Raw genomic sequence first — 10,442 nt, 5'->3', positions numbered from 1 at the left:
CTCTGGTAACGCAAATCAACCGTGGTGAGTAGAAAAGCATCTCAGAACGTACATCATGTCAAACCTTGACATGAATGAGCTACAATAGCAGAAGACCACATTGGGTTCAAGCCAAGAACAGGAATCTGAGGCTACAGTGTGCACAGGTTCACCCATCTGCACAGTTGAAGATTGGAGGGGAGAAACACTGTTTGGTCTTTGTTCATTCTTCAGCTCAGCTACTCAGTTTTTGGGCGTTTGTGTGTACTCCAAACACAACAGCGGCCCCTTATACGTGTAAAACATGTCAGTTGAACATGCAAATCAGACAAATATCAGAATATTGTCTCATTTACAAAGAAGAAAACCTACAGAAATGCCATTTCTTGGCACATTTTCAGATTTTAGAGCGCCCTCTGTTGTACCGGAAGAAAGAAAATCGGCTTCGCCAGGCTCTTCGTCACGTGCCACGCTCTCCCCGGAGAGCACTTCCGGTGGTGTTTCCTGTGTTTGTAAACTGGGAGAAAAAAAAATTAGGAACTCCGAGCAGAAATATTACTCGCACAGAAACGGAAGGTAAATTAAAAACAAACGTTTATCTCTAGCGTGTTAATTTTAGTGCTTAGCAGCGAGGGGTTTATTTTGAAAGACAGTCTGAAGACGCTAAAGTGAGTGACGCTTAATAACCACACGCCCTGTTGTGTTGTTTTGTGTTCTGTTCTGTTCTGTTGTGTTGTTTTGTGTTGTTATGGAGGGGGCTGAACAGGACGGCCGGATCCCAAATACATCTCTACTGGATTTATAGGGCACTACACAGCCCAAGGTTGTTCTACAGTAAATAAAACAATTCTGTAAAGCAGTGAAAGCTTTAGCTCTTAGCTAGTTCTGGTTCACTAATGTTGACCAAATGTGAATTGTATAATGTGACGTATTTCATTGCAGAGCGTCCTTTCCTTATTTTATGTAGTCCTAATTTAAATATTTACTTTGTTTTTATTTAAAGAAATCACATTTCATTTCATAACGCTGCCTTTTCTGTACTGTTACGTCACTGTGGCTCCCCCCATTTCCTTCATTACACTTGTTCACGTGCACTGTTTATTATTATTGTTATTATTATTACTGTTTATTTATTTATTTATTTATGATAGGCTTGCTATCTGTCCCTGCTGGGGAAAAAATAGAAACCATCACAGAACTTGTGTCTTTCACTATAAATGCCATTACAAACCATCAGCTGTTAACCATTAAAACCATTACCATTATTGGTCCTTAATGGTATCCACTAGGCATAACATGCCACCAATAGACGGTGACTAATTACCAGCAGAGACCCACAGGGACCATTACACTTTCAATTAAAATCAATAAAATTCCCATTAATACCATTACACAAATTCTATGAGAGTTTCTATTGGGTTTTTTTTTTCCAGCAGGGATATCAGGAATTTCAGAGTGACCAATGAGCTAGGATCATTTTACTCTCATCACGTGATCCTGTTAAAAGACAAAAAAAAAAAGTTTTCTTTACTAAAATGTAAAGTGAAACATTTTCAATATTTTGATATATATATGAAACAGTGTGAATGGCATGTTCTTCAGTTTAGTCTGTAAAATATTTGATTTGTATTTCAACATCTTTCTGTCCAGGACTGATTTTGAATAACCTTGCACTTTTAGAAATAAAAGTCCCAAGCTGTACTTTCCCTTGTCGTTAGGGTAGTAGCAACACTGGTACAATGGATCTACTGGATCTTCCTGCTTGAAGATTCCTGACTGGAGTTAGAGTACGTTGTCTTAGATATTTTCTTGGCTCACACCCCTGCTGACTGTGTGTTACCTATCCGTTCTCTCTGCCCAGTGCGACGCGCTTTCTCTCTCCCCCCAACACACGCACACACATCACTGCGATGTCACAGCTTTCCAACAATCCAGTCCGAGACCACATGAAATGGGTCAGTGTTTTTCTTCCCACGTTATTTGCATTTTGAACTGTTTCCATTTCATGTCACGTTCCTCCGCTGTCAGTCCTGCAGTGTCATAACTTGCTTTCCATAATAAAAAAGCTCCTAATCCTAATCTTGTGACCTCTGCCTCAATCTCTAATTGGAAATCAATTCAGCTTGAGCTGACAAAATTCTGTGCTCTGTAGTGGTCAGTAAAAATAAGAAAAAAGTGATGAAATGTCTCATCCCTAGACTGGCATAACCGGTGTGTGTTTAATTGTTTTTGTGTGTGTTTATTTGTGTCTGTGTTTTGTGGTAGGCTGGGTTGCTGGGCTGTGAGGCTGTGCTGTCCAGCATGGCTCTGATGCAGGCCACTTCTCCACCCAGCCATAAAAAGATGACGTCTCCACTGAGCCAGAACCACAACCACAGTCACAACCAGGAAGCCCACGGTCACCACAGTCACATGGTGCTGCCGTCTGGAGTCAGCTGCTCACCCATGGTAAGACTACCGGGACGTGGAAACTACGGTGATCCATAAGTTCAAACCACGTTAACAAGCCTCAAAGCACAACAAGAAATTAGAAAATGCAATAAAAAATATATAACACAACCCAGAACACAATAATGAAGCAGGGATTTAAAGGCCTTCCCTTGTCACTCATAGCTCATTAATAAGGACAGAGAGTTCCACTCATCCCGGCTGCTGGAGGAGAAGGACATGCGGTCGAGCCAGAGCGTGCAGTCAAAGAAGAAACACAGGAAGTCAGGAACACCGGCCAAAGTGAGAGAAAAAGTGCAGGCAAGTAGCTGAGCTGTGTGTGTCCATGTGTTACTCTGTCATCTGTCTGTAACTCTGATTATTATTTTCTAATGACATCCTGAAGTGCGAGAATCCAGAACCCAAAAACGTGGAATTTGTAGATTGGAGACAAAACAGGTTTAATAAATGTTCTAACGCATTTTTTAACCAAATAAATAAACATCAGTTACCGAGAATCATGCTGCTGGCCTGTAGAAATGATACGTTGATTTTTTTTCCATATCATATTTTCCTCTGGTTGTGTGTGTGTGTGTGTGTGTACAAACAGGTGGAGATGCCTGAGCCAAGTGATGACGGTTCTCTGAATTCCCATGTGCAGAAGAACTTCATCTGTGAGCACTGTTACGGCGCGTTCCGCAGTAGTTACCACCTCAAACGACATATCCTCACTCACACAGGTGAACGTGTCACTTCCTGCTCTCCAGAGTTCTCTCTGTGAACGTAATGAAAGTAATATATTAGAGGTTAACACGTTTGCCTCACGCCACCGAGGTTGGCGGTTCGATTCCTCCATCCACCCTGTGTGTACGGAGTTTGCATGTTCTCCCCATGCTTCGGGGGTTTCCTCTGGGTACTGCAGTTTCCTTCCCCAGTCCAAAGACATGCATTGTAGGCTGAATGGCATTTCCAAATTGTCTGTAATTTGTGAGTGGGTGTGTGTTGTGCCCTGTGATATGTTGGCACCCTGTCCAGGGTGTTCCCCGCCTTGTGCCCCGAGTTCCCTGGGATAGGCTCCAGGCTCCCCTGCGACTGTGTGTAGGATAAACGGTATGGAAAATGGAAGTACGCTACCGGTCAAAAGTTTGTGGACACTCGACTGTAATGTTTCTCATGATCTTAAAAATCTTTTGATCTGAAGGTGTGTGATTAAATGTGTGAAATCGTTCTTGTAGACAAAAATATAATCGTGTCGACGTATTCGTTTCTTTCATTAGAAAACTAATATCTTATTTACAAAAAATGTTCCCATACAAAAAAAAATTCCCATAGTTCCGCTTGTGTTACTCCAGAGTTTTTATAAAGTTATTATTATTATTGTAAAATGTGTGTTTGGGGGGGGGGGGGTTGGGTAAAAATATTATGAGTGTGTCTAAACTTTAGACTGGTAATGTATGTTCCTAGGAGTCATAAGAGTTTTATGAAGGCGTCTGAGTCGAGAAGTTATTCTCTGCCAACAGTGTTTGATAGGCATATGAGGTTTGTGTTTGAGAATTAGATGTTTTCCCTATATCAGTGAATAATATAAAATAAGCTACAGAAGCAATGACAAATCCAGAATCTATGGATATTCAAATTTCGGATGATTAAACCTGGTAAACAAATATGTAAATGATTTCCCCTGGTCAACAAGGGTATTAACGGTGACATTTGCATTTGCATTTGCATTTTGGACATTCTCTTATTCTCAAAGCCACGATAACATTTGCCTGTTTCATGTTTAAACCTAACTCAGATTTTACAATGAGATTTTCCAGTTTTTCTACAGGATGCAGTGACGTAGCAGGCTGCACATTGACTAATCTGCTTACTCAGCTTGATTTCTACAAAATGATTTTGTATTAAAAGTTCAGATTGACTTTAAACATGCCGCCGCTGCTGCTCTTCCCACTCTCAGATTATCATGTGACTACCACTAGTTCACATGTATATCTGATTATTTGATTCTTATAGTTTATATGTGCCATAGTTATCTCCATCAGGAGTAACACTGGAAGTAAAGGTCGTGCGTGCTTGTGTGTGTGTTTGTGTGTGTGTTTGTGTGTGTGTTTGTGTGTGTGTTTGTGTGTGTGTTTGTGTGTGTGTGTGTGTGTGTGTGTGTGTGTGTGTGTGTGTAGGTGAGAAGCCGTTCGGGTGTGATATGTGCGACATGCGGTTTATTCAGCGCTACCACCTGGAGAGACACAAACGTGTGCACAGTGGAGAGAAGCCTTATCAGTGTGACCGCTGTCAGCAGGTCAGACACACACACACACACACACACACACACACACACACAAGAAATGTAGATGCTTTGACTTCTGGTAAGGGCCCAAAGTCTGAAGACTAGTCCAGACTAACAGTGCTGTTTTTGTTTTGGCCACACTAGATTGTTTTTTCGCGGCCACATTGAAATGTTGCTTACCAGCCGTTTGGATTTTCTAGATTAGTAAATCAGACTGATGTACAGGATTTTGCTGAGGGTTTTTTTTTTGGTTTTTTTTGTGTGTGTGTGTGTGTGTGGTTGTTGCCACCAATTTCTGATGCAGCTTGTAGAATTTTTTGTGCTTTTTTTGCCGAAAAGTACTTGAAATTGCAATTACACGAATTTTTTCGCACGGTCTTTCACAGCGATGTTTGTTGGTAAGTGTGACCTTTTTAGCTGTACAACGCATGTGAATTGAAGAGGGCTCTGACTGAATGCCCGTCATGATGACGTCACATGATGCATCTCGACCCAAATCTGCAGTGATTTAAAAATTTTTAATTGCAAGCTCCTCCGAATATCACACCGTTTGCTCGATTTCACGTTCATTTCAGCGACCGCAAAATCTCGAAATCCTGGAGGGACTGGTAAATGCTTTTTGAATGTCAGGTCACAGTTTTAGACTTGAGACGCAGACCATGACAACAATCATGACGACGGCAGAAAGTTTTAAGAGCGACCGAGCTCGTCAGTGTGTTTAACGATGCTGTGCGTGAAGTCACGAGACGTTTTACAGTTCGACTTGGAAACCTGATGGATGGAGACGTCTTGGCTCTGACGTGTCTATTGAATGTCATTTTTGAGTGTGTGAACAATGACGCACGCAGTACCGCTGCTTCTGCACGTGTACGCAAAAATCTTTCAGTCCATTTCCCAGCCACATTGAAATGCAAAACAGATGCACACTGAGTGAACACCACTTCTTGCATTGTATACTATACAGTGCAGTCAAATGTTGATAAAGAAAACAACATCGCTATAAGACATCTTGAATTTGGGCAATCAGTGTATCTGAAAAAGCTCACTTTTTCCCCCATCAGCCACACTATCTTACTTTATTGTTGCTATGGTAACAGCTAATTCACAGGGACCTGCAAGGTAGATTCTCCTCATAATCTAAAACCATTAATAAACTTCTTAAAATACATGTTATTTAATACAGATAAACATATCATTTTTTTGAATTTCTCTAAGGAGACATGTTATTTCTCCTTTATGAAAGGAGTCTCCAGTGTCAGTGCTTTGTAACAGGCTGTAAGCTGCTATAACGTAAGTGGTAATCAGAACTACACTGTCTTGTGGATATTCTACAACATGAAATTGAACTGTAAATGGATAAAATAAAAGTATTACATGTTCTGTAATAAATACAAACTTGCGCTCTTTGGTAAATTGCGGTGGTATAAGAGAAATAGAACGCTTCTGTTGTACTGTTATTGTAAAAGAATCAACTTCGGGGTGTTGGCAGTAAAACCACTTCGTGTTGGGCCACATCACACCACTGATGACTCGATCACTGATGGTTTTTCTAGAACAGCATGACCAGAGCGTTTTCTTCCTTACTCGGTGACAATGAATAACGTTTTCGTATATAATATGACATTCAAATAGTAACACGTGTATGTATGTGTAATAATGAACACCTGATGTTGACTGAATTGATGTGGGCCCCTTCGTGTAATTCATACGCATTGTACTGCTTTCAAGTAACTAAAAATAAGTGTTTTTAAGCATCTACTAGTGACCTGTTTGAGAAATATCTTTTTAGGTTCTTGGATAACATTGTACAGCAGTCAACTTTGAAGTATTCGTTCATGAGCATATGTAATTAGTGGCTTTCTCTCTCTCTTGCTCGCAGAACTTCTCCAGAACAGACCGCCTCTTGCGGCACCGGCGCATGTGTGTCGTCGGCATCCCTAAGGAGGAGAACATGTCATGCTGTGAGGAACGATCCTATTCACAGGAACCTGCGCAGCAGACGTGGAGCCCCCTACAGGCCAACAACAGCAGCAGCCGGCTTGCAGTGTGACGGTTTTCCGAAGCCTCCTTTCAGCTCGGTGAGAGCAGGGTGGACTCAGCACAGCCACTCGGGGACACGTTACTGTATCAGACTGATCCTGGAGACTCTGGGGGAAGGGGTGGGAGGAGTCTCGAGCTCCACTTCTATTTTTTGAGCGGATTTGACTTGACTTGGATGGGTTTTTTGTAGTATTTTCTATAGATGCTATCAGCCCTTGGGAGGATTGGCGTAGTTTTTTTTATACTGCACAGGCAATAATGAGTAATGTAGAGGACCAAGGAGTGGGTTAATCCCTATGTTTAATAACAACCATGGATGGAGATTGGTTTACACACATAAGACGGTTTAATGTGTTACACAGTCACAGAAAATTGTGAGCAGCTCTTCAGCCGTTGTCACACGTGGCCTTTTGATTTCTCCACCATTCATCAGTAGTGTCAGGACAACCTGGAATTAGTGAAGGAGGTGCTAAACTGCATGACCCTACATTCATACTAGCAAGAAACAAGTCACTCGTGTTGCTTGTAGTTTGTCTCTAATGGCCACTACGGTTGTTGCATGTGGGCGTACACCAGAGCTTCCCAAACTACACGTCACTTGATTTACAAACATGGGTCGTGAGAGATACTCACAATATTTTATGAATTAATATTAGAAACATCAACGATTTATTCTGTGCGCTAATATTACGGAAAGCCACATTTAAATGAATAACGTACTTGTTATTTTAGTCTTTTTCATCACGCTGACACGCTGCTTTGTCGTAGTTCAGCAAAAACAAAAAAAGGACAAATTTCCCTGTTGGTCTATCTTCGCTAAACAAACTGTGTTTAATTTTATATACTTATGTACTATTTTAGACTGTTATTGAGTACTAACACTAACCGGGTTCCCTGTTACAGTTAGCGTTTGAATTTTAAAAACTACTCAAAACCTCAAACCTACTGAAAGGTCTGTTTGCATACCAGCCTTCTGGATTTTCTAGATGTATGTAAGGTCAGAGGTTTCGATTTGCGATGCAGACCATGACAACAATCACGACAACGGGAGAAAGTTTTAAGAGAGACCGAGCTCATCAATGTGTTCAACGTTGCTCTGCATGAAATCGCGAAACATTTTAAAGTTCGGGAAGTATAAACCAGGTTCCTCTGCTAGACATCTGACTGTATATTGTGTATCTGGAATAAAAATTAAAAAATGTAGGATGGTTAAAGCTTTGGAGTTGCAGAAAATTCATAATGTCCACTCGAGGTCATTTTGCCCAAAACGTTTGGGAGCTCTTGGCGTACACTGTCCGGCGTTTTCTTATTTCCAGTGAGGAACCCGTACTAGCCAAAATTGAACTAATTGTAAAGCTCACTAGTTAAACACAAATTAAATAAATCACTAATCAGTGTGAAAATTGGTTGTTTGATTTACATGTTAAATGCTAGACTTCATACCAGCCTTGCTGAAAGATTAGTAAAGCAAGCATTTGTTATAACAGAATAAGATGAAACCACGGTTATAAGCGTTTCTTCCACTTTCCTGCATCAAACAATAAATTAAAAAAACGTCGGACCACAGTCGGGGAATCAATCGAGCCAGTCGGTTGCATTTGTTGCTTGTCACTGGCCACTGTCGCTCAAATCAAGGCTCCTGGACAAGTCGTGGTACATAATAATTAGTGGTCTGTTGCTTTGTCGCTTGCTAGTGTAAACACAACAATTAAAATCTTTTTCCCAATAACTCCATTTTATTTCAAGACATTTTGGGAATGTTAGGCTCTTAAGGGTGTAGGAAGTAGGGGATTTACATTTAGTTTCATGACACATCAGTGAACATTGCTTATAAATCTCTTTTTAGTTCTAAAGAAGTTTTTTTTTTTTTTTTTTTTAAACCATATTCATAATAACGGTATCGAAGAAGAAACAAAATATATCACTGCAGTATCTCCTATAGGTCTAGGACTCTTACGTTCACATTTATTTGTCAGACGATTTTAACCAGGCTAAGACAAAGTGGTCCAATGTCATTCAGGTCCTCATTGAAATGCATATCTGTACATTTATGTGCATAGAACTGTCCAGATTAGAAATGTGTGAACTCATGTGTGAGGTATTTTTTTATCCTCAATCGTTTATTGAGTACAATTTTCTGAACTCAAACACTGGATCAGTCGGCCCAAAATAAGGCTAACAGTGTGTTTGTGTGTGTGTGCTTTAGTTCCTTAGAAGGCCAGGTACTACAGATTTTAAAACACTGAACACAGACTACATGCTGATTTCATGTGCTGAATCATATTTTATTTTATTTCTTAACATTTTCCGTAGTTGTTCTTAGACTTCTACAGGTGTTTAAACTAGTAGCCACATTTTTATAACAAGTAGATTTGCATGAAGCTCAGTTCCTCAACCATCCTGTATTGTGTGTATTGTGTTTGTTAAAGAAAAATGTATTTTTTGTACCCATTAATATTTTTTTTTTGGTATTTTTGTCATACGCAAAACATGCACACTAAAATCTTTCTTACCCATCTAGGCACTGTGTAGTGAGTGGAAATTTAGGTTCTCAGATAACAATAAATTCATTTCTTTTCCCAGAGATGCATGCTTTTGTTTCTATTCTATAAATTTTTTTTTTAAAAGACATGCTTTGGACGTAGACTTTTATTATTTTATTTTATTAGTTGATGTGTTGTTATTTTGCTTGCCAGCAGGTGGCACTACACACCTAATTCAAGTTCTAGCAAAAGTGCAAATGTGTGACTTCTTAACCTCTAAAAAGGGTGCCTTGGGCCTGTGATGATTTGCTGCCCATTACTACAGTTTATGACATATACCTTTGACCTGTTGAACTGGTTTCAAGAAGCATCTTAGAGGTCCACAAAAGGGTCCAGGGGTCATTTCAAGGCTGCTTTAGCCAGCGGAGGGCGAATCGCTACTTAGTGAAGTCATGTCTACTTCTCTGGCAATGCTGACGTTAATAAGGGAAGATTCTTGATACTAATCACTGAAGCAATTAAGTCTTTGGCTCAGTTGGCTCAATTTAATGTCCTGTTGGAGCATCAACGTTGACGTTCAATACAGACGGTAGTTAATGAGGTGTACAGTACGGACATGATGGCTGGAAAGCTAGATAAATGAATGTACTGTAATGAGTGGTCTGGCTTTGGGATAGTAGAGAGCTTTATGGATCCTTTCTCTCTGATTTACAGTGTGTGTGGATGGCGAGCAATTACTGCAGTGTCTTCTTTATGATGAGTACAGTGACGGGACAGAAAGAATGGGGGGCTGGGAAGGTTCCTACACACAACCCAACCAATCATCTAATGCAGGAGTGTCTGATGCATACCTCAGCACTGTACAGTTTAATGTAACCTTATACGAACCTGTTACGTTCTAATGTGTCCATCACATTGCCGTCTCCTGGCTAATAAGGAGTATACAGCCTCTTGGAGCTAGTTTGATGGACTGAATAGTCTATATCAGGGATGTCCCATTCTTCTACTGAGCAATACCTTTAGCTCAGCTCAGTTCAGTTCTTTATTGTCCACATGGGAAAACTGGCTTGCAGCACGGCTCAACAAAACAGACAGTAGACAAGGGACAAAATAGAAGACAAACAATCAAAACAACTTAAAATGGTTTAAAACAGATTTAACAATACAGAGACAAAAGAATACTTAACCATTTTTAAAGGACATTTATTTTTTTTTTACATGTTGTGGGA

General features: G+C 40.2%; 1 protein-coding gene across 3 annotated transcripts; it reads left to right on the top strand.

Annotated features, from left to right (window-relative positions):
- The first annotated feature begins 340 nt into the window (after window positions 1-340).
- On the top strand, window positions 341-9,314 carry znf740b (zinc finger protein 740b). Of its 3 annotated transcripts, XM_017487453.2 has the most exons (8): window positions 341-555; window positions 734-802; window positions 1,841-1,934; window positions 2,245-2,427; window positions 2,593-2,727; window positions 3,017-3,146; window positions 4,584-4,702; window positions 6,570-9,314. In XM_017487453.2, exons 1-8 carry the CDS (start codon window positions 356-358, stop codon window positions 6,738-6,740), a joined length of 1,101 nt encoding a protein of 366 aa, XP_017342942.2. In that variant the 5' UTR covers window positions 341-355; the 3' UTR covers window positions 6,741-9,314. The 3 variants fall into 3 exon arrangements, with proteins under 3 accessions (XP_017342942.2, XP_017342940.2, XP_017342941.1); XM_017487451.2 differs by lacking the exon at window positions 734-802; XM_017487452.3 differs by lacking the exon at window positions 734-802 and having other exon boundaries at window positions 527-647.
- The last annotated feature ends 1,128 nt before the right edge of the window (window positions 9,315-10,442 follow it).

The sequence above is a fragment of the Ictalurus punctatus genome, chromosome 15 (assembly GCF_001660625.3).
Source record: "Ictalurus punctatus breed USDA103 chromosome 15, Coco_2.0, whole genome shotgun sequence".
Taxonomy (NCBI): Eukaryota; Metazoa; Chordata; class Actinopteri; order Siluriformes; family Ictaluridae; genus Ictalurus; species Ictalurus punctatus.
This window is presented reverse-complemented; position numbering and strand designations above follow the sequence as displayed.

Excerpts from the sequence above, each read along its gene's own strand:
- znf740b (XM_017487453.2), top strand. The coding sequence starts at position 356 with ATGCCATTTCTTGGCACATTTTCAGATTTTAGAGCGCCCTCTGTTGTA. Across the intron at positions 1,935-2,244 it reads TCCGAGACCACATGAAATGG|GCTGGGTTGCTGGGCTGTGA; the intron begins GTCAGTGTTTTT and ends GTTTTGTGGTAG. Across the intron at positions 4,703-6,569 it reads AGTGTGACCGCTGTCAGCAG|AACTTCTCCAGAACAGACCG; the intron begins GTCAGACACACA and ends TCTTGCTCGCAG.